The following is a 24,975-nucleotide window of genomic DNA, read 5'->3' as shown; positions in this document are numbered from 1 at the left end:
ACTTCTCTCAACTCTTCCATTCTCTCTGACAAGGCTGCTGCTCTTGCAGGAGTAGAATGTTCTAAACTTTACAGTGGGAAGACTGAAGCCATTGTCTTTGATTCCTGTTATAAACTCAATTCCTACTCTATCCCTAGCCCTGTCCATTGCCCGAGGGTGATCCAGCCAATTCACAACGTTGATGTTATATTTGAACCTAAGCTGAGCTTCCGAACATACATCTGCACCATCGCCAAAACCCCTTATTTTTGACTCCATTTCTGCCTCGAAGTATCTGCTGCTGAAACCCACACCAGGCTTTCTTTAGCTCAAGACTTGACTATTGCAATCTATTCTCTGCTGGCCTCTCAAACACTGCCCTCCTTAAATTCTGTTGCTCTTACTTGCACCAAATCCTGTTTCCCTCATCAGGTCTCTACTTGCTCACCCACATTAACTCCTAGTTAAGTAAAGCCTCAATTTTAAAATTCCGATCCTCACCCCTCCCTATTTCTGCAATCTCCTTCAATCCGCAACCCTTCAAAATATTTGGGTTCCTCTAAATCTGGTGTTGGAGAATCCCAGATTTTAATCTCCCCAGTATTGGTGGTTGTGGTTGTGGATTCAGTTGCGTAGCTTGACACTTAGAAATACCACACCCTCTTAAACCTCGCCAACTCTCCTTTATTATCTAAGACACAGCTTAAAAATTAACTGATAAAGCTTATGATCACCTGCTAAAGGGCCCTGGAGTATTTTATCATCTTAAAGATGCTTTATAAATACAAGTTGTGGGTTATTCAGTCCCTCTGCCAACAGCTCTATTTAATTAGATCAGGCCTGATTTGTCTCTGAGCTCCATTTAACTGCCTCCATGCTGTGACCCTTCATTACCTTACACCCAGCAAGTATCTATCAACCTTAATTTTAAAACTTTCAATTGGCCCCCAGCTTCCAGTAGCTTTTTGGATCGAGGGTTTCTGATCTCCATTAGCTTTCGTGTGATAAAGTGTTTCCTTAGATCAGCCCTCAAGCCTCGCTCAAATTTTAGTTTATGTTGGTTTGAGTGTTTCAAAGTACAAAGAACAGTACAGCACAGGAACAGGCCCTTTGGCCCTCCAAGTCTGCACCGATTACATTGTCCTATCTAGAACAACTGGTCATATCGCTCTAACCTTCACCTGTTCATGTGTCTATCCAAGATAAGTCTGAAACGTGGCTAACGTAACTGCTTCAACCCCCTCACTTGGCAGCGCATTCCAGGCCCCCACCACCCTCTGTGTAAAAAAACTTCCCCCGCACATCTCCACTGAACCTTTCCCCCCTCATCTTGAACTTGTGCCCCCTTGTAATTGTCATTTCTGCCCTGGGAAAAAGCTTCCATTTTACCTTGTTTACTGTAGGTTCCAGGTTTGAAGAAAGTGTCTGCTCAGTCTACAACAAAACCCACCACTAATGTCCACCAAACGTAACCCTCCTCACACCAAATAAACAAGGAGGAGTTGAGGAATCAGACACATTGGTGGAAGTGAATCCAGGCCCCCTCCCAGGTCACGGGCCCCAGTGTTTTGCACCTTGTGTACCCCTCCTCCTCCCTCCTTTTTCTGGGCCTTGTCCCTCCAAAGCTAATATATCTTCCCTGAGGAGTGACGCCCAGAACCAAACTCAATATTCTAAATGGAATCTAACCGCAGCTACAACAGAATATGCACCCTTCTGGATTCTAGCCTCCCTGAGCTAGAGGTTCGTCCCATTAGCATAGTTGCGGCTTCCTCCCATAGTCCGAAAGACGTGCTGGTTAGGGTGCATTGGCCATGCTAAATTCTCCCTCAGTGTACCCGAACAGGCACCGGAGTGTGGCGACTAGGGGATTTTCACAGTAACTTCATTGCAGTGTTAATGTATGCCTACCTGTGACACTAATAAATAAACTGTAAAACATTAAACTTTCAAACTCTTGATGGTACCTACCTGCTAGCTTTTAGTCATTTCTGTACAACGGACCCCTACATCTCTCCGCACCTCCACAATCCCCACCTTCTCACTATTTAGAAAATAATTTGGTCTGGTGCCCACATAACCTGCCCAAGGTTCATCGTCAAAGAGAAGAAAATAAAAATATATGTCGCACAGTTGATGGCAATGGAGTTTTTTTTTTAACATATTATGGAGTTTAAAGCATTTCTCACCACTTGCTTTCACCATTGACAGTAAATTCAATCTAATCTATCAGATGAAAGATACACAGAAAGCGTATTATTGCATTTGCCCACATCATCATTCCTCATCTTTCAATCGTTCTCCTTGATGTACTTGGTCTCCAGTCCTTCGATCAACAGCTGGATTTCGACATTACCTTGTCCATCCTGAATGCGACATCTTTGCTCTGAAGTAAGCAAACACATACAATGATCAGAAGCATAGACCAATCCCAGTTCACACTGACAACCCAGTCAAAACATGAGCAAGTGTAGGAGATACAGCCCATGTATCTGCTTCATCATTCAATTACATCATTGACTGAACTCTTAAGACAACAAGTCAGGAGTGTGATGGAATACTCCCCACTTCCCTGGATGGGTGCAGCTCCAACAGCACAAGAAGCTTGACCCCATCCTGGACAAAGCAGCCTACTTGATTGGCACCCCTTCCGCAAACTTCCACTCCCTCCACCACCGACGCTCAGTAGCAGCAGTGTGTACTATCTATAAGATGCACTGCAGCAATGCACCAAAAATCCTTAGACAGCACCTTCCAAACCCACGACTACTTCCTTCCAGAAGGACAAGGGCAGGAGATACATGGGAACACCACCACCTGCAAGTTCCCCTCCAAGCCATTCACTATCCTGACTTGGAAATATATCACCGTTCCTTCACAGTCGCTGGGTCAAAATCCTGGAATTCCCTCCCTAACGGCATTGTGGGTCAACCCACAGCACATGGACTGCAGCGATTCAAGAAGGCAGCTCACCCCCACCTTCTCAAGGGCAACTAGGGATGGGGCAATAAATGCTGGTCCAGCCAGCGACGCCCATGTCCCATGAATGAATTTTTTAAAACCATCACTTTCCCACCCTATCTCCGAATTGCTGGATTCCCTTCCTACCCTTAAGTCTGATCTCTGGCTCGAATATCCTTAATATCTCAACACGTAGAGCCCTCTGCTGTGGAGGATTCCATTAATTCACAAATCCTCTCAGTGGAGAAATGTCTCATCATCAGTCCTAGACGGCCAACCCTTCATGTGAGATAATGGCTGGAATTTTACCACTGTGCCCACCACGGGAATCGGAGTGGGCGAGGGGGCGAACAATGGAAAGGTCCATTGACCTCGGGCGGGATTTTATGGTTTCGGGACGAGTGAGGCCAAGGGACATCTGTGAAGGAATCAGTGTTAATAAATATGGCCGGGATGGACAGTTATAAAGGGTTGTATTTTTCCTAAAAATAAGAGTTTAAAGAATTTAAAGGATTCATTTTTGTTAGTGGGTAAAGAGTTCATGATACTTAGATTATTCATTATCCGTACAGCCTTGTGTCTTGTACAGCAATATGGGCCAACTGATCAGGAAAGACACGTATCCAAAAAAAACCGCCAGTCTCAAATGACAGGAAGACAACACAATGTGGGAACTGATAAGGAGACCACACTTGGCCAGAAATTTTTACAATCTCCATCTTAAGAAGCAGGTTTATGAAAGTAAATATTTTGTAAGTCTGGCTTCCTTAGAATCAAAGCAGCCATCATTTGTCACAAATTGACAATTATATCAATTTTCTTAAATTATGAAAGGGCCTGTTTTTTCAGGGAAAATTAACAGGAATCAAAATCCAACCTGGAACACAAAGGAGTGCAATCTAATCACAGATGTGTCTAAGAAATCAATTATGTAGCTCAAGGCACAGGGTGAGATGTTCCCGTGAGGTGTCAGGTTCAGACTGAGAACTGGCCTGTTTCCCCCTCAGAGAAACAGTTTTCCGTCCAAATCCTCCCACACTTTGCTGTTTTAAATCAGGGGGTCATGTTTCGTGTCGTTATTGAAGGGCCTGAAGATGGCGGCGTGCTTAGCTCCACAGAGATCGGGCTGCCGATCTCTGTGGAGCTAAAATATAGTTTTTGAAAAACTATATTAAAGACCCCCCCTCCCCCAATCATCATGCACCTGCCCACATGAAGCAAACCCCCGCTATGGATGCCTACAAGCCACCCACCGCCCCCACCCCCCTCTCCCCCCATCCCTGTAGGTCCTATTGTCCTGCCATGTCTGTGACATCCCACGGGCTACCCTGGCCTCCGAGCCCTCGACATGCTCATCGAGTGATTTGGAGTGATTCCCACGGGCATTACGTCACACCAGCAACTGGGAACATATCTTTCTTGGAAGATACGGCGTTAAGCTGGTTTTGAATATTTAAATATATTTAAATGAATGGTAATCAGGGATACGCCCTCGCTGAGCGTGAACCTAATGACGTCACCAGCGAGGAACGGGGAAGATCTCATCCCGAGATCTCCCAGGCGCCAATCCCGTTGTGGCATTCTCGTCAGAGTTTCCGGGCATTACGGGATTTGCGCCTGTGTTGAACAGGCCACAAAATCACCCCCATCTTTAAATATGGAGGAACAAACTGGAAGAGAGTCTCGTTTGCTTAACTAGCTTCAGGAGGTCTCTAATTCACTCAGGGATGAAGATAAATGTTACTTTAATATTTCATATTTTCACTTAAAATATTTTCACTGTAACAATTGAAAGGTAAAACTGGATTCTCTGCCAGAAATAAAATCATGGAGACCCTACAGTGCAGTAGGAGGCCATTCGGCCCATCGAGTCTGTACCAACCACAGTCCCACCCAGGCCCTATCCCCGTAACCCCACGCATTTACCCTGCTAATCCCCCTGACACTAAGGGGCAATTTATCATGGCCAATCCACCTAACCCACGCATCTTTGGATTGTGGGAGGAAACCAGAGCACCCGGAGGAAACCCACGCAGACACGGGGAGAACATGCAGGCTCCGCACAGACAGTGACCCAAGCTGGGAATCGAACCTGGGACCCTGGCGCTGTGAGGCAGCAGTTCTAACCACTGTGCTACCATGCCGCCCTAGATAGTTTTATCTTTTCTCTAGAACCAATTTAACATTGCGATTGACTGTTTACACCACGTTTGGTTCTTTAATAAACTTTTATACATTTCTGAATTTATTATCTCACATACTCTTCCCTATTGCTAACTCAAGAACCTGACTCTGTAAGATGAGGAAATACCTTATCGAGGAGTTTTTACCCAGACTCTAATAATGTCCAGGAAATTATAATCTGGTTTTAAAGCTGTCTGCACGATGGCGATATTAACAGCTGCTTTCTTTCCTTTGGAGAGGGGTACATCAGCCCTTCAAACCCATCGATGTAACATTGGGTCAGGAGTTTCTCTGGCTGAAGTTGAGGGGATCGTCTGCGAGACACTGATCTAGGATTGTAATACATCACACAAGTAGTCCGGTCAAGACCCCAGAATTCTCTACACTTCAATGAGAACAGCTCTCATTCCTCTAATAGAATAGAACATAGAACAGTACAGCACAGAACAGGCCCTTCGGCCCACGATGTTGTGCCGAGCTTTATCTGAAACCAAGATCAAGCTATCCCACTCCCTATCATCCTGGTGTGCTCCATGTGCCTATCCAATAACCGCTTAAATGTTTCTAAAGTGTCTGACTCCACTATCACTGCAGGCAGTCCATTCCACACCCCAACCACTCTCTGCGTAAAGAACCTACCTCTGATATCCGTCCTGTATCTCCCACCACGAACCCTATAGTTATGCCCCCTTGTAATAGCTCCATCCACCCGAGGAAATAGTCTTTGAACGTTCACTCTATCTATCCCCTTCATCATTTTATACACCTCTATTAAGTCTCCCCTCAGCCTCCTCCGCTCCAGAGAGAACAGCCCTAGCTCCCTCAACCTTTCCTCATATGACCTACCCTCCAAACCAGGCAGCATCCTGGTAAATCTCCTCTGCACTCCTTCCAGCGCTTCCACATCCTTCCTATAGTGAGGTGACCAGAACTGCACACAATATTCCAAATGTGGTCTCACCAAGGTCCTGTACAGTTGCAGCATAACCCCACGGCTCTTAAACTCCAACCCCCTGTTAATAAAAGCTAACACACTATAGGCCTTCTTCACAGCTCTATCCACTTGACTGGCAACCTTTAGAGATCTGTGGATATGGACCCCAAGATCTCTCTGTTCCTCCACAGTCTTCAGAACCCTACCTTTGACCCTGTAATCCACATTTAAATTTGTCCTACCAAAATGAATCACCTCACATTTATCAGGGTTAAACTCCATTTGCCATTTTTCAGCCCAGCTTTGCATCCTATCTATGTATCTTTGCAGCCTACAACAGCCCTCCACCTCATCCACTACTCCACCAATCTTGGTGTCATCAGCAAATTTACTGATCCACCCTTCAGCCCCCTCCTCTCAGTCATTAATAAAAATCACAAAGAGCAGAGGACCAAGCACTGATCCCTGCGGCACACCGCTAGCAACCTGCCTCCAATCCGAAAATTTTCCATCGACCACCACCCTCTGTCTTCGGTCAGACAGCCAGTTGCCTATCCAATCGGCCAACTTTCCCTCTATCCCACACCTCCTCACTTTCATCATAAGCCGACCATGGGGGACCTTATCAAACGCCTTACTAAAATCCATGTATATGACATCAACTGCCCTACCTTCATCAACACACTTAGTTACCTCCTCAAAAAATTCTATCAAATTTGTGAGGCACGACTTGCCCTTCACGAATCCGTGCTGACTATCCCGGATTAATCCGCATCTTTCTAAATGGTCGTAAATCCCATCCCTAAGGACCCTTTCCATCAATTTACCAACCACCGAAGTAAGACTAACCGGTCTATAATTACCAGGGTCATTTCTATTCCCTTTCTTAAACAGAGGAACAACATTCGCCATTCTCCAGTCCTCTGGCACCATCCCCGTGGACAGCGAGGACCCAAAGATCAACGCCAAAGGCTCTGCAATCTCATCCCTTGCCTCCCAAAGAATCCTAGGATACATTTCATCAGGCCCAGGGGACTTATCGACCTTCAGTTTATTCAAAACTGCCAAGACATCCTCCCTCCGAACATCTATTTCCTCCAGCCTATTAGCCTGTAACACCTTCTCTTCCTCAAAAACAAGGCCCCTCTCCTTGGTGAACACTGAAGAAAAGTATTCATTCATCACCTCGCCTATCTCTACTGACTCCATACACAAGTTCCCACTACTGTCCTTGACCGGCCCTAACCTCACCCTGGTCATTCTTTTATTCCTCACATAAGAGTAAAAAGCCTTGGGGTTTTCCTTGATCCGACCCGCCAAGGACTTCTCATGTCCCCTCCTAGCTCTCCTAAGCCCCTTTTTCAGCTCATTCCTTGCTAACTTGTAACCCTCAATCGAGCCATCTGAACCTTGTTTCCTCATCCCTACATAAGCTTCCCTCTTCCTTTTCACAAGACATTCCACCTCTTTTGTGAACCATGGTTCCCTCACTCGGCCATTTCCTCCCTGCCTGACAGGAACATACCTATCAAGGACATCCAGTATTTGTTCCTTGAAAAAATTCCACTTTTCATTAGTTCCTTTCTCTGACAGTTTCTGTTCCCAACTTATGCCCCCTAATTCTTGCCTAATCGCATCATAATTACCCCTCCCCCAATTGTAAACCTTGCCCTGCCGTACGGCCCTATCCCTCTCCATTGCAATAACAAAAGACACCGAATTGTGGTCACTATCTCCAAAGTGCTCTCCCACAACCAAATCTAACACTTGGCCCGGTTCATTTCCCAGTACCAAATCCAATGTGGCCTCACCTCTAGTCGGCCCATCCACATATTGTGTCAGGAAACCCTCCCGCACACACCGCACAAAAACTGCCCCATCCAAACTATTTGACCTACAAAGGTTCCAATCAATATTTGGAAAGTTAAAGTCCCCCATGACAACTACCCTGTGACCCCCACACATATCCATCATCTGCTTAGCAATTTCTTCCTCCACATCTCTATTACTATTTGGGGGCCTATAGTAAACTCCTAGCAACGTGACCGCTCCTTTCCTATTTCTAACTTCAGCCCATATTACCTCAGTGTGCAGATCCCCCACGAAGTGCCTTTCCGCAGCTGTTAAACTATCCTTGATTAACAATGCCACTCCTCCACCTCTTTTACCAGCTTCCCTACACTTAGTGAAACATCTATACCCCGGAACGTCCAACAACCATTCCTGTCCTTGTTCCACCCACGTCTCCGTAATGGCCACAACATCGTAGTCCCAAGTACCAATCCACGCCCCAAGTTCATCTACCTTGTTCCGGATGCTCCTTGCATTGAAGTAGACACACTTCAACCCACCTTCCTGTCTACCAGTACCCACCCTTGACCCTGATACCTTCCCCAATACCTCACCACCCTCACTGACTTCTGGACTACAACTCCCTTTCCCACTCCCCTGACAAATTAGTTTAAACCCCCCTGAAGAGCCGTAACAAATTTCCCTCCGAGGATATTGGTGCCCCTCTGGTTCAGGTGCACCCCGTCCTGTTTGTACAGGTCCCACCTTCCCCAGAACGTGTTCCAATTATCCACGTATCTGAAACCCTCCCTCCTACACCATCCCTGCAACCACATATTTAACTGCACTCTCTCCCTGTTCCTCAACTCGCTATCACGTGGTACCGGCAACGTACCAGAGATGACCACATGTTTCGTCTTGGCTCTCAGCTTCCAGCCCAGCTCCAGAAATTCCTGCTTTAAATCCCCGTCCCTTCTCTTACCTATGTCATTGGTACCAATGTGCACCACGACTTGTGACTGTTTCCCCTCCCCCTTCAGAATCTGGAAAACACGGTCTGAGACATCACGGACCTTGGCATCCGGTAGGCAACATACCATCCGTGAGTCTCTTTTGCTGCCACAGAACCTCCTATCTATCCCTCTAAACTAACGAGTCCCCAATAACTATCGCCCTCCCGCTCTCCCCCTTTCCCTCCCGAGCCACAGAGACGGACACAGTGCTGGAGATCCTCTCACTGCGGCTCCCCACTGGTATGTCATCCCCCTCAACCGTATCCAAAGCGGAATACTTGTTGCTAAGGGGAACGACCACCGGGGATCCCTGCACGGACTGCTTCCTCCCAGCCCCTCTCACCGTCACCCATCTGTTTTCAATCCTTGGAGTAACTGTATTCCTAAAGCTTGTGTCTATGGCCATCTCTGCGTCCCTGATGATCCTAAGTTCATCCAACTCCAGCTCCAGTTCCCTAACACGGTTTTGGAGGAGCTGCAGATGGGTGCACTTCCCACAGGTGTAATCAGCAGGGACACTGTCGTCGTCCCTCACCTCAAACATAGTGCAAGAGGAACATTGCACTGCCTGCACACCCATCCCCTCGAGATACCTTGCCAGTACCAGGTAGAAAGTGCAAAAATGAATTCAACTCACCCCTGCTCGCCCTTTCAGCCTAAGCCCTGTGAGCCAAAGTCTTATAGCTCACACTCTGCTTCCCACACACTCAAGCCCTGTGAGCCAAAGTCTTATAGCTCACACTCTGCTTCCCACACACTCAAGCCCTGTGAGCCAAAGTCTTATAGCTCACACTCTGCTTCCCACACACTCAAGCCCTGTGAGCCAAAGTCTTATAGCTCACACTCTGCTTCCCACACACTCAAGCCCTGTGAGCCAAAGTCTTATAGCTCACACTCTGCTTCCCACACACTCAAGCCCTGTGAGCCAAAGTCTTATAGCTCACACTCTGCTTCCCACACACTCCACTGCCCGCTCCCGACGCTGCCCACTGTATACTGCAGCCTACCTTTTATACTTCACGCGCTTAAAAAACCCTTCCCAGACTCCTTTGCTGCCCACTTCTAGTTTTCACTTTAAACTTGAAAAACTGCTGTTAAAGTAAAGGCCAAAAAAATACACACACTAGCTGACTAATTAAATAAATAAACAATTCAATTAATCCAATTAATCTCTTACCAGCACTGCTGCTTTCAATCACCCCTCTCAGCTTGCTCCAGTGGATCAATGAGGGGGAACCTCCCAGGTAACTGACTTTTAAAGTTAAAATAAAAACCCTTCCCAGACTCCTTTGCTGCCCACTTCTAGTTTTCACTTTAAACTTGAAAAACTGCTGTTAAAGTAAAGGCCAAAAAAAATACACACACTAGCTGACTAATTAAATAAATAAACAATTCAATTAATCCAATTAATCTCTTACCAGCACTGCTGCTTTCAATCACCCCTCTCAGCTTGCTCCAGTGGATCAATGAGGGGGAACCTCCCAGGTAACTGACTTTTAAAGTTAAAATAAAAACCAATCTCCAGAGATTATGGCTCAGATTTTCGAGACTCGCCCAGCACCAGGATCCTTCGGTTTCACGAGTAGTCAATGGGTTTGTGGCTGGACCGACACATCCCCCACAGCGACAGAATCGGAAAGTCCCACCCATAGATTCACTCCACTCTCCTCATAGGACAATCCAAACAGCCCGGGAGTCAATCTAGTGAACCTTTGCTGCACTCCCTCAATGGCAAGTATATCCTTCCTTGGGTAAGGACACCAAAACTGTTCACAGAATACTATAGTGCAGAAGAGGCCCTTCGGCCCATCGGGTCTGCATCGATGCATGAAATACCCTGACCTGCCCTAATCCCACTTGCCAGCACTTGGCACCATAGCCTTGAATGTTATGATGCGCCAAGTACTCACCCAGGTACTTTTTAAAGGATGTGAGGCAACCCGCCTCCACCACCCTCCCAGGCAGCGCATTCCAGACCCTCACCACCCTCTGGGTAAAAAGGTTTTTCCTCAAATCCCCTCCAAGCCTCCCACCTTAGTTCCAGGTGTGATTTCACCCCAGTCCAATATAACTGCAGCAAAACATTCTTACTCTCATACTCCAAGCTCCCTGCCGGGAGGGGAAACATTCCATTGCCTTCCAAACTGTTTTCTCTACTTTTTGGAATCGTGTCCAACTGACTGGCCCCTCTATTACTGAGCAGAGCTGCACTCCCCCTCATCATACGTCTCACGGAGGTAAATGCAATTTATTTTTAACAGAAAGTTTGGTAACATTTGTTAGAGGACACAACAGAAGCAGTGTGATATTTTTGCCAGTTTCTGGTTATAACTGCTGGTGCACAGACTTCATATCTTGGCTCCCATTTACACTGAGGGTAGGGCCATAGCTGCCTTTCAAGCTGCAACATTGCAGCTTCCTGCAGAGTCCATTGCTGCTGCCCCCCCCCCCAGACACCATCCCATCACTGCACACTGCTACCTCCATAACACCATAAAGACACAGGAACCAGAGTAGGCCATTCGGCCCAGTGCGTCTGCTCTACCATTCAATGAGATCATGATAATGAAATGATAATCCTCAACTTCACTTTCACGCCTTATCCCCATAACCCTCACTTCTCTTACTGATTAAAAATCTCAGCCTTGGACATACTGAACGACCCAGCCTCTACAGCTCTCTGCGGTAAAGGATTCCACAGATTGACTACCCTCTGAGGGAAGAAATTCCTCCTCATCCCTGTCTTAAATGGGCGACCCCCTTACTCTGAGATTCTGCCCTCTGGCCCTAGACTCTCAACTTGCAGTATCTGCCCTGTCAATCCCCCTGAGAATCCGATACGTCTCGATAAGGTCGCCTCTCTTCTAAACTCCAATCAGTACAGGCCCGACCTACTCAACCTCTCCTCATAAGAAAATCCCTCCATACCCGGGATCGACCTAGTGAACCTTCTCTGGATGGCTGCCAATGTCAATGTATCTTTCCTTAAATATGGGGAACAAAACTGTTTGCAATATTCCAAGTGTGGTCTAACTAGTGCCTTGTATAGTTTTAGCAAGACATTTCTATTTTTATTCTTCATTTCTCTGGCTGTTGCCACCCCAGAATGCTCACTGGTGCCCCAGTTTCTGCTCTTCCATTTTTTAGCACAGGGTCAAGTTGCCAGAGTAAAAATAGCATTTACAACATCTGATTACAGAAATTAGGCCAATTCCTGGGATGCGGTGACACAGTGGTTGGCAGTGTTGCCTCACAGCGCCGGGGACCTGGGTTCGATTCCCGGCTTGGGTCACAGTCTGTACGGAGTCTGCATGTTCTCCCCGTCTCTGCGTGGGTTTCCTCTGGGTGATCCAGTTTCCCCCCCACACTCCAAAGATGTGCAGGTTAGGTGGATTGGCCATGCTAAATTGCCCCTTAGTGTCAGGGGGACTAGCTAGGGTAAATGCATGGAGTTGTGGGGATAGGGCCTGGGTGGGATTGTGGTCGGTGCAGACTCGATGGGCCAAATGGCCTCCTTCTGCACTGTAGAGATTCTATGATTCTATGAAGGGGCTGTTTTATGAGGAAAGGTTGAGCAGGTTGGGCCAATACCAGATATTAGAGGAAGGAGAGGTGAAAATATTGAAACACAATAGATTCGGAGGAGGTTTGACAGGGTGGATGCTGAGAGAATGTTTCCCCTTGGAAGAAATCTAGAACTAGGGACACAATTTCAGAATGAGATGAGGAGGAATCTCTTTTCTCAGCAGGTCATTAATCTCCGTAATTCTCTACCCCAGAAGGAAGTGAAGGCTGGGATATTGAATATATTCGAGGCTGAGTTCGACAGATAGAAACATAGAAGATAGGAGGAGGAGGAGGCTATTCAGCCCTTCGAGCCTGCTCCGCCATTCATCACCATCATGGCTGATCATCCAACTCAATAGCCTAATGCTGCTTTCTCCCCATAACCTTTGATCCCATTCACCCCAAGTGCTATATCCAGCCGCCTCTTGGATACATTCAATGTTTTGGCATCAACTACTTCCTGTGGTAATGAATTCCACAGGCTCACCACTCTTTGGGTGAAGAAATGTCTCCTCACCTTCGTCCTAAATGGTCTACCCTGAATCCTCAGACTGTGACCCCTGGTTCTGGGCTCCCCCCACCATCAGGAACATCCTCCCTGCTTCTACCCTGTCTAGTCCTGTTAGAATTTTATAAGTCTCTATGAGATTCCCCCCTCATTCATCTGAACTCCAGCGAAAACAATCCTAACCTAGTCAATCTCTCCTCATACATCAGTCCCGCCATCCCCGGAATCAGCCAGGTAAACCTTCGCTGCACTCCCTCGAGAGCAAGAACATCCTCCCTCAGGAAAAGGAGACCAAAACTGCACACAATACTCTAGGTGTGGCCTCACCAAGGCCCTGTATAATTGTAACAACACATCCCTGCTCCTGTACTCGAAACCTCTCGCAATGAAGGCCAACATACCATTTGCCTTCTTTACCGCCTGCTGCACCTGCATGCTTACCTTCAGCGACTGGTGCACAAGGACACCCAGGTCCCGCTGCACACTCCCCTCTCCCAATTTACAGCCATTCAGATAGTAATCTGCCTTCTTGATTTGCTTCCAAAATGAATAACCTTACTTTTACCCAAATTATACTGCATCTGCCATTGATTTGCCCACTCACCCAACCTGTCCAGATCATTCTGAAGGATCTCTGCATCCTCGTCACAGTTTACCCTCCCGCCCAACTTGGTATCATCTGCAAACTTTGAGATGTTACATTTTGTTCCCTCATCCAAATAATATATATTGTGAATAGCTGGGGTCCCAGTACTGATCCCTGTGGCACCCCACTAGTTACTGCCTGCCAATTTGAAAAGCAACCATTAATTCCTACTCTTTGTTTCCTCTCTGCCTACAGTGCAGAAGGAGGCCATTCGGTCCATTGAGTCTGCACCGACCACAATTCCACCCAGGCTCTATTCCCATAACCCCACATATTTACCCTACTAGTCCCCCTGACACTAGGGACAATTTAGCATGGCCAATCAAGCTAACCCAATACCCAGCTAATCAGCCTGAAAATCCTGGTATTACTAAACATTTCTCTCCAAGGAGAAGATTGTGAATTGACACCAATCCTTCAGATAGTGCATGGATTAGGAGAACATGGTGTTGGCCTGGTAAACATGGAAGTGATGTAGACCTTAAATCTTTCATAATATAATCAAAGATCATCCTGCTTGTATCAGTTCCCAATACTCATCGAGCCTCATTAAATATTTTCTAATGTTGCTAAACTCGGTGGATAATGATCAGGAAGAGAAAATCTGGAAGATTATTTCCCTTCTTTAACCTGAGATACTAAGATTGATTGTAGCACAACCAGTATCAACCTGGCTGAAATTAGTTAAGTTTATTTATTAGTCACAAGTAGGCTTACATTAACATTGCAGTGAAGTTACTGTGAAAATCCCTTAGTCGCCACACTCCTGTGCCTATTCAGGTGCACTGAGGGAGAATTTAGCATGGCCGATGCACCCTAACCAGCACATCTTTCGAACGATGGGAGGAAACTGGAGCACCCGGAGGAAACCCACGCAGACACGGGGAAAACATGCAGACTCCACACAGACAGTGACCCAAGTCAGAAATTGAACCCAGGTCCCTGGCGCTGTGAGGCAGCAGCACTAACCACTGTGCCACCCGACTAACTCAGAGATCCAGTCTTGGGGTTTACTGATTTATATGACTTAGCAACACATCATATTGTGCATTTAACTACTAAGAGAGAGATTTTCAGGCAGATATTTTGCAATGAGTTCATCCCCCAGTGGAGCGTTTAATGGGACTGGGTTTTAAAAGGGGGAGTGGGTGGGCTGTATACTGTTCATTTCCCCACAAGGTATATTGGTTCCAAAGCAAGCGACTTTAAATAAGGCTGCTTGCAGAGATAACAAGCTGGAGGGAAGCCTTCACAAGCTGAGGGTTGGACCTCAACCCCTCAGTCAAAGGAATTCCCATCCTCGAGAGCTGCCAGCCAATCTGATTAGCCAGCAGCTGTTGCAGTGCCAACAGCGCCACACTGAGTAGTGGGCACTGCAGGGACTGCAAGAGGTCCCCAAGATGAAAAGGACATGGGAGAGCAAAGTGAGTGATCGGGGAGTCGAAGGTGAGGGGCAATAGTGAGTGGTCCGAGGGACCAGTGAGGAGGCACAAAGCTGTGAGTTACTACATCCCCCAGAGGAGTTAACCAGCGTCCTGTCACCAGGTCTAGTGAAAAGGTGGCCTCCCCACACTGGCCCATCTTCCACCAGCCAGCGTATTACAGCTGCAGAGATAGAATTAGGCCCTTAAAACTGAATAATTGGCCACTTGGGGGCATCAATAAGCCCACAGGTGGATGAGCTAGTTGGTGTCTTACCCAATCCCCCTGTGCTATGGGGATTGGTTAGGGGTGGGCAGGAAGTGTAACCACAAAACATTTGTTACAAGTCCCACCGCAGTGCCCTTGTGAAATAGAACATTTGGCAGATGACAAAGAACTTGGAAGCATTGTGAACAATGAGGAGGACAGTTTAGAAAGGGTGGAAAAGTAACAGGTGAAATTTAATGTGGAGAAGTGTGAAGTGATTGATTTTGATCGGAAGAATGCAGAGAGGCATTATAAAAGGGTACGATTCGAAATGGGATGCAGAAACACAGGGACCTGGCAGTATATGTGCATAAAGCATTGGATGATTATTTGAATAGAAGCAATGTGTAGGGGTACAGGGAAAAGGCAGGGGAATGGCACTGTTATGATGCCCGTATGGAGAGCTGGAGAGAGACACCATGGGCCAAATGGCCTCCTCCTGCGCTGTAACAATTCTGTGATAGGATACCAGAGAGAGCGTTTAATAAACCAGAGAGTATCCTAGGCTTTATTCAGAGAGTGATAGAGTACAAAAGCAAGCAAATTATATTAAACCCCTGTATAAAAGACAGTTTCAGCCTCCACTGGAGTAATGTGTCCAGTTATGGGCACCAGACTTTAGGAAGGATCTGAAGGCTTGAGAAAAGGTGCAGAAATGATTCACAAGAATGGTTCCAGGGATGAGGGGCTTGACATGTCGATAGATTGGAGAAGTTGGGACTGTTCGCATTGGTTGAGAGGAGATTTGATAGAGATATTCAAGATCATGAGGGTTCTGGACAGAATCAATTGAGAAAAACTGTTCACATTGGCACAGGAATTAAGAACAAGTGGGCACAGATTTAAAGCAAATGGCAAAGGAAGCAATGGTGACATGAGGCAAAACTTCTTCACACAGCGAGTGGTTAGGATCTGGAATGTACTGTCTGAGTGTGTGGTGGAGACAGATTCACACAGCGAGTGGTTAGGATCTGGAATGTACTGTCTGAGAGTGTGGTGGAGACAGATTCACACAGCGAGTGGTTAGGATCTGGAATGTACTGTCTGAGAATGTGGTGGAGACAGATTCACACAGCGAGTGGTTAGGATCTGGAATGTACTGTCTGAGAGTGTGGTGGAGACAGATTCACAGTGAGTTGGTTAGGATCTGGAACACGCTACTTGTGGTGGAGACAGATTCAATTCAGCCATTCAGAAGCGAATTGGACTGTTATCTGCAAGAGTAAAATGTGGGGGGCTGCTGGGAAAAGACAGGGAGCGACATTAGGTGAATTGTTCCTTCAGAGGATCAGCAGGCTGAATGGTCTCCTTCTGTACTGTAACCATTTATTAAAGAAGAAAGAAAATTACAGCACAGGAACACCCCTCGACCCTCCAAACTTTCAACAACTATACTGCCTGACTGAACCAAAACCCCTTCCGGGGACCGTATCCCTCTATTCCCGTCCGATTCATGTATTTGTCAAGACGCCCCTTAAACCTCACTATTGTATCTGCTTCCACTGCCTCCCCCGGCAGCGAGTTCCAGGCACCCACCACCCTCTGTGTAAAAAATCTGCCTCGTACATCTCCTTTAAACCTTGCCCCTCGCACCTTAAACCTGTGCGCCCTAGTAATTGACTCTTCCACCCTGGAAAAAAACTTGTGACTATTCACTCTGTCCATGTCCCTCATAATCTTGTAGACTTCTATCAGGTCGCCCCTCAACCTCTGTCGTTCCAGTGAGAACAAACCAAGTTTCTCCAACCTCTCCTCATAGCTAATGCCCTCCATACCAGGCAACATCCTGGTAAATCTTTTCTGTACCCTCTCCAAAGCCTCCACATCCTTCTGGTAATGTGGCGACCAGAGTTGAACACTATATTCCAAGTGCGGCCTAACTAAGGTTCTATAAAGCTGCAACATGACTTCTGAAATGGGTTCTGCCATTTACTGTACATTTCCCATCTGTATTAGACCTTCCAAAATGCATTACCTCACATTTGCCCAGATTAAACTCCATCTGCCATCTCTCCGCTCAAGTCTCCAACCGATCTATATCCTGCTGTATCTGATGGTCCTCATCGCTATCCGCAATTCAACTACCCCTTGTGTCATCTGCAAACTTACTAATCAAACCAGTTACATTTTTCTCTAAATCATTTATATATATTACAAACAGTAAAGATCCCAGCACTGATCCCGAAGGAACACCACTTGTAACAGCCCTCCATTCAGAAACGCACCCTTCCACTGCTACCCTCTGTCTTCTTTGACCGAGCCAGTTCTGTATCCACCTTGCCAGCTCACCTCTGATCCTGTGCGACTTCACCTTCTGCACCAGTCTGCCATGAGGGACCTTGTCAAAGGCTTTACTGAAGTCCATGTAGACAACATCCACTGCCCTACCCTCATCAATCATCTTTGTCACTTCCTTGAAAAACTCGATCAAGTTAGTGAGACACGACCTCCCCTTCACAAAACCATTAACAGATTGGTTTAAAACGAGATGCCACAGCATGGTAATGATGCTGTGAGGCTAGGCTACATTTCCACACACTCATGTGAGGAATGTTAATGAGTCGGGACAATACCAGCCGAGGTTATTCATGAACCTTATTCTGAACCTTACCCCTTGCCTTGTTTCTTCAGAAGGAACTCTTCTAATGCAGACAATTGAAAATACAACAAAACTTACAAATCAAAGAAAGGGTTTAATAAAGAAACTTCATTACTCCAAACTTGGGGCCTCGCCCTGGGCCACTCCAAGTCCTCCATAATTCCCAACAAGTTCTTAGTTATACTGAGTCAGCTGACCATCACATCATTCTGTAATTGGTTCCATGGTTTACTGGGTCAGCTGACCCTTACAGCTTGTTACCATTGGTCACATTACATCCAATACAAAGCTATCACTGGTTACATTCTAACATGCCTGAGGTGTGGTGATCCTCAGGTTAAATCATCACCAGTCAGCGCTCCCCTTCAAAGGGGAGAGCAGCCTTTGGTCATCTAGGACCATGGTAACTTTACCTTTCCTTTACTCGGAATACGAGCAGGTACTGAATGTCGGAATGTTTGCACTTCCTACATGCACGCAATTGTTGAATTAATAATGTTTGATACAGTTTGCTGAAAGGTCTTTATAATGCGCAGAATGGAAACTATTCACTCATACGTCAAAGACAACTCAGTTCAAAGTCAGTGTAGAGTAGTCTAACACACAAAGGTCACCTAGTCTTATACTTAAGCGTTAGCTAAGTAAACTAAAGTTGATAAGTCACTTACCATTCAGTAAAGTCCTGGACTTCATTGAAATGTAGACTGTCAGTGACACTGCAATGATTAGTGTAACTAAGACTATTGGAATAATCCACCTGTAATGTGGGTCGCTGACAGCGAGGGTGAGCTCAGTCTGAAATTTTTGTGAGGAATCTGTAAAAATGCAAAAATATCAGTCAGATATTAAAGGGCTAATTAATAGCATGAGCTGATACATTTTCTTATCTACTCTTTGGATTTGGGTAGCATTCAGTGATTAGCAGAGTAGGGTTTACTCTTGTGACTAGAAATTTACTTCAATGCTAAAGTGTAAAGTATCTGTGATAAGTAAACGATGGACTGGAATTTAGTCGAAAGCAACAAAGATGCTCAGTGCACAAAACATGCAGCAACTTGGACTAAGGACATGGTTAATCATGGAAAAGAGTGCATTCTTCATTTCACAATACTCCCATCTAAATGGATAAGGAGGTACACAGTTGCTTGCCCTGTTCACAGGACCCAAGTGTCCCCGAGGAGGAAACATTCTATCTCCATTCCCCACTCCCACAGTGTCAAAGTTACTGAGCCACAACAAGTCCAGCCAATCCATCAATCGTGATCTCACTGCGTGGCGGTAGAACAAGGAGCAGCAATAAGCTGAATAGCTCACTGCTCTACCCAGGTACAATGAATTAAAACTCCACGGGTAAGGCTGCTGAACCCCAAATAAATAAAACAGTGACACCTGCATTCATATCATGTTATCAGAATGTCTCCAGATGCTATGTACAATGAATAACGTTTTGGAGTTCAGAGACTTCAGGGCGGCACGGTGGCACAGTGGTTAGCACTGCTGCCTCACAGCACCGGGGATCCAGGTTCAATTCCCGGCTTGGGTGCCTGTCTGTGTGGAGTTTGCACATTCTCCCCGTGTCTGCGTGGGTTTCCTCCGGGTGCTCCAGTTTCCTCCCACACTCCAAAGATGTGCAGTGGATTGACCAGGCTAAATTTCCCCTATGTGTCAGGGGGAACTAGCTAGGGTAAATGCATGGGAAAACGGTCTGGGTGGGATTGTGGCCGGTGCAGACCCGATGGGCCGAATGGCCTCCTTCTGCACTGTGGGATTCTATGACTATCTAGTGTTTAGACTAATCAATACAGGTCAGGAAGGTCCCATTGTGTGATGTGGTACTGCACTACACAGATCAGGAATCTCACCTGAGACCTTCCCACATTGTTCTATATTAGCTGATCTCAGCCAGGAAAAGTAATGGACAGTTCTACACCAACCTGAATGTCCCTGGACACAGGAAGGCCAGAATCCTGACCACTATTCAAAATTTCCACATGAAATCAATCTTGGGGTAAATACAGGGTTAGGTATTCCCCATCCCGATATTCCTCAATTCGTCAAATGATATTGAAACTTGTTGTCACCTCACACGTGAAGTTCAGGACAACGAGACTGACCAAACTGAGGAACGGAATCGCAACATGTTAAGGACTCCAACATGGCTGCCAATGAGTTCTTTCCCCCTAAGGGGAAGAGGACATATTTTTAATTTTACTTACTCCAAGATAACGTTGCAGTTTTATTCTCCTGGAGTTTGGGATTGTATATAGAGCAGGTAGCAAAGTTTGATTTCGCTTGGATCCAGAGGATGGAGGTAATGTTGCAAAGTTCCTTTCCAGAACAGCGAATGTGATTCTCGACTGTCCTGTTTTCGCTCAGGTTGCTCACAGTAGTCCAGTGTACGATTGGTTCTGGATAGCCACCCCAAGAGGAGCAATTCACCCTCACAAGTTCTCCACCAACCAGGTCTTTCTGCTCAGTTTCTATTGTCAACACTGGCTCCACGTAATGAGCTAAACCAAGAGGAACACAAAGGCCAGAGGTTAGTCGCCAAGGTCAAGGGTTGGTTACAGACATTAACTAATGATGTATCGTGTTGCTCCCAATGGACGAAGCAGAAAGTCATCCCTACAATTGCAAGGGGTTTTCAGCAAAGATGTCTTGCTGCAGGGTGGCATGTTGACACTCTGTGACTTTGTCTGGCTCTTTGAGGGAAACTATAGTTTTAAATACAACAAGAAAACCATTGTAAGAGTCCCGTAACAAATACAACAAAACTTACTCCAACTTATAAATCAAAGAAAAGGTTTAATAAAGAAACTTCATTACTCCAAACGTGGGGCCTCACCCTGGGCCACTCCAAGCTTCCCACAATTCCCAACAGGTTCTTATTTATAGTGAGTCAGCTGACCATCACATCATTCTGTAATTGGTGCCACGGTTTACTGGGTCAGCTGACCCTTACAGCTTGTTACCATTGGTCACATTACATCCAATACAAAGTTGTCACTGGTTATATTCGAATATTGGCGACAGGATGGGATTTTGCTCAGACTGGCTGGGGATACAGCGAGTATGAATTGTCTCATTAATACCCCTCTGAGCTGAGCTGTCGTCATCCTAGCAGCCGATTTAATGAGTGAAATCGGAACCCAAAATAAAATGGATCAGACAAGGGGAGTGAAAAGGTGACGGGAGACCCTAAAGGTTTTTTTAAACCCTGTGAATGCGCGGTGGTCCACGAGACCACAGGCCATGGCAAAAGCTTAGAAGGTGAATGCCAACAAGGTGGCAGCCAGAAATCCAGAACTTGAATTTATTACTGAATAGGGAAGAGACACAGTAAAAATACTTGAAACTTTTTCTATAAAAACAAATCTGAGAAAGCCAAGCTTTCTCTTCAATCAGGTACCAATTAGTATCTGTCTAGAGGAAGGGTTGAATTGCAGCTATAAAGTAAGGAGTTCTACTTTTGACTTATTATTGTCACATGTATTAACATACAGTGAAAAGTATAGTTTCTTGCGCACTATACAGACAAAGCATACCGTTCATAGAGAAGGAAACGAGAGAGTGCAGAATGCAGTGTTACAGTCATAGTTAGGGTGTAGAGAAAGATCAACTTAGTGCGAGGTAGGTCCATTCTAAGGTCTGACAGCAGCAGGGAAGAAGTTGTTCTCGAGTCGGCTGGTATGTGACCTCAGACTTTTGTATTTTTTTTCCTGACGGAAGAAGTTGGAAGAGAGAATGTCCGGAGTGTGTGGGGTCCTTAATTATGCTGGCTGCTTTTCCGTGGCAGTGTGAAGTGTAGACAGAGTCAATGGATGGGAGGCTGGTTTGCATGATGGATTGGGCTACATTCACGACCTTTTGTAGTTTATTGCGGTGTTGGGCAGAGCAGGAGCCATACCAAGCTGTGATACAACCAGAAAGAATGCTTTCTATGGTGCATCGGTAAAAGTTAGTGAGAGTCGTAGCTGACATGTCAAATTTCCTTAGTCTTCTGAGAAAGTAGAGGTGTTGGTGAGCGTTTTTAACTATAGTGTCGGCATGGGGGGACCAGGACAGGTTGTTGGTGATCTGGACACCTAAAAACATGAAGCTCTCGATCCTTTATACTTCGTCCCCATTGATGTAGACAGGGGCATGTTCTCCTTTACGCTTCCTGAAGTCGATGACAATCTCCTTAGTTTTGTTGACATTGAGGGAGATATTATTGTCACCGCACCAGTTCACCAGATTCTCTATCTCATTCCTGTATGCTTGGTTTATCTGGACATTCGTAGATTTGTTTATTTTGGTTTTGAACTCAAGCTTTTTCCATCTGGGGAGATAACTTTACAGGTTTTTAATTACAGGAGTTTAGGAGGTTAAAAACAGAGGATGCTTACGGAATTCATTGTTGCTTTGAAGTGGGTGTTAAGTTTCTCAAATTTAATGTTTTCTGCATGCTTTTGTGATTTAAGAACAAAGAACAAAGAACAAAGAACAGTACAGCACAGGAAACAGGCCCTTCGGCCCTCCAAGCCTGTGCCGCTCCTTGGTCCAACTAGACCAATCGTTTGTATCCCTCCATTCCCAGGCTGCTCATGTGACTATCCAGGTAAGTCTTAAACGATGTCAGCGTGCCTGCCTGCACCACCCTACTTGGCAGCGCATTCCAGGCCCCCACCACCCTCTGTGTAAAAAACGTCCTTCTGATGTCTGAGTTATACTTCGCCCCTCTCAGCTTGAGCCCGTGACCCCTCGTGATCGTCACCTCCGACCTGGGAAAAAGCTTCCCACTGTTCACCCTATCTATACCCTTCATAATCTTGTATACCTCTATTAGATCTCCCCTCATTCTCCGTCTTTCCAAGGAGAACAACCCCAGTCTACCCAATCTCTCCTCATAGCTAAGACCCTCCATACCAGGCAACATCCTGGTAAACCTTCTCTGCACTCTCTCCAATGCCTCCACGTCCTTCTGGTAGTGCGGCGACCAGAACTGGACACAGTACTCCAAATGTGGCCTAACCAGCGTTCTATACAGCTGCATCATCAGACTCCAGCTTTTATACTCTATACCCCGTCCTATAAAGGCAAGCATACCATATGCCTTCTTCACCACCTTCTCCACCTGTGTTGCCACCTTCAAGGATTTGTGGACTTGCACACCGAGGTCCCTCTGTGTTTCTATACTCCTGATGACTCTGCCATTTATTGTATAACTCCTCCCTACATTATTTCTTCCAAAATGCATCACTTCGCATTTATCCGGATTAAACTCCATCTGCCACCTCTCCGTCCAATTTTCCAGCCTATCTATATCCTGCTGTATTGCCTGACAATGCTCTTCACTATCCGCAATTCCAGCCATCTTCGTGTCATCCGCAAACTTGCTGATAACACCAGTTACACCTTCTTCCAAATCATTTATATATATCACAAATAGCAGAGGTCCCAGTACAGAGCCCTGCGGAACACCACTGGTCACAGACCTCCAGCCGGAAAAAGACCCTTCGACCACTACCCTCTGTCTCCTATGGCCAAGCCAGTTCTCCACCCATCTAGCCACTTCTCCTTGTATCCCATGAGCCTTAACCTTCTTAACCAACCTGCCATGTGGGACTTTGTCAAATGCCTTACTGAAATCCATATAGACGACATCCACGGCCCTTCCTTCATCGACTGTTTTTGTCACTTCCTCAAAAAACTCCACCAAATTTGTAAGGCACGACCTCCCTCTTACAAAACCATGCTGTCTGTCACTAATGAGATTGTTTCGTTCTAAATGCACATACATCCTGTCTCTAAGAATCCTCTCCAACAACTTCCCTACCACGGACGTCAAGCTCACCGGCCTATAATTTCCTGGGTTATCCCTGGTACCCTTCTTAAACAACGGGACCACATTCGCTATCCTCCAATCCTCAGGGACCTCACCCGTGTCCAAAGAAGCGACAAAGATTTCCGTCAGAGGCCCAGCAATTTCACCTCTCGTCCTAAGTTAAATAGATTTTTTAAAAAGAGGAAGTGTGATTGATGAAGTTTCCTTTCATAGGTTATGGATTCGGATTCATGTTTCAATGGCCATAAACACGATTCCAGGACACTTTGAGAAACCGTGAGAATTTCAAACCGGATACAAATTCTCACGTGAGATTGAGTTAGTTTTAATTGTAATGGTTGATTAAAATTTGGGATATTTGAAATGATTATGACAAATCCTGGGTTGCTTTGATCTTGGGTTAAAACTTCTTGTCAGGTCTAAAGAGTTACTCCTGACACAATTAGAAGCACAAAAAGGATGATTCTAAAATGAGGTACTGGGGAACAAAAGGAAAGAATGTTGACGAGGAGTGATTCCCCGACCATTGGTGATGATGTAATGATATCCATTTGAGAACATTACTCCATCCCTTTAGAAAGTAGAAGAGAATTAACCCTGGTTTCTTAACAACTGAAGATTTTTTTTTATGCAGGAACTGGGACTTGCAAAATTTTAAAGTTTTGAATTGTCAGATGTGTTCAGACTAATTAACCCATTCTGCCCCAAGCAGGATGTGTTTTTGTTTTCCAGGTAACTAAAAATAAAGCAAGATTTGCAGTAGCTTCGAGACAGTCGAGAATTTATTTATACTTTCAATATAGCAGCAATTATCAAAATCTGGTAAAGGGGTGGGAGGGCATCTAGTGAGGAGTTACAAAGATAGAATGGATGGGGAGTGCGAGGTTGCATTCACCACTATTGAACAACCTTTAATAACAGCACCAGCTTTAGGGCCGTCAGATAATGATGGGAATTATTACACTGCCGTAGTGGCCCAATGGCATTCTAGTTGAACTGTGGGGTGTGGGTGTTCAAAGTTAGTGAACCATTCACAGTGCTGAGAGAAGTGGTCCGAAACACAAAGCACACAATGGTGTAAAATTTTGAATATGGGAAAGTTGAAAACTATCTCAGATGCGAGGCGGGCTCAGTGGGAAAGCCTGATCCTGCCACCAAACTGGCAGATTATTATAGTTAGGCATGAGGGAAATAACCCAGTGAGATAGATGAACATTGAAGGAAAGGACCATGTATGTGATCAGATGTGGGCAAGTGAACAGGGTGATGGCAGAGTC

General features: G+C 45.8%; 1 protein-coding gene across 1 annotated transcript in view; it reads right to left on the bottom strand.

Moving 5' to 3' along the window:
* Nucleotides 1-1,281: 1,281 nt before the first annotated feature.
* LOC144508940 (CD276 antigen-like) overlaps nt 1,282-24,975 on the bottom strand; it is a 63,356-nt gene continuing 39,662 nt past the window's right edge. Inside the window, exons 4-6 of the mRNA XM_078237155.1 lie at nt 20,088-20,381; nt 18,540-18,686; nt 1,282-2,365 (exon numbers count right to left, since the gene is read on the bottom strand). Of these exons, the coding sequence (XP_078093281.1) occupies nt 2,271-2,365; nt 18,540-18,686; nt 20,088-20,381 (536 nt within the window). The 3' untranslated portion in view covers nt 1,282-2,270. The remainder of the gene's footprint in view (nt 2,366-18,539; nt 18,687-20,087; nt 20,382-24,975) is intronic.

The sequence above is a fragment of the Mustelus asterias genome, chromosome 21, assembly GCF_964213995.1.
Source record: "Mustelus asterias chromosome 21, sMusAst1.hap1.1, whole genome shotgun sequence".
NCBI lineage: Eukaryota > Metazoa > Chordata > Chondrichthyes > Carcharhiniformes > Triakidae > Mustelus > Mustelus asterias.
Note: the sequence above shows the minus strand (reverse complement) of the source record. Positions and strands in the feature narration are given on the sequence as shown.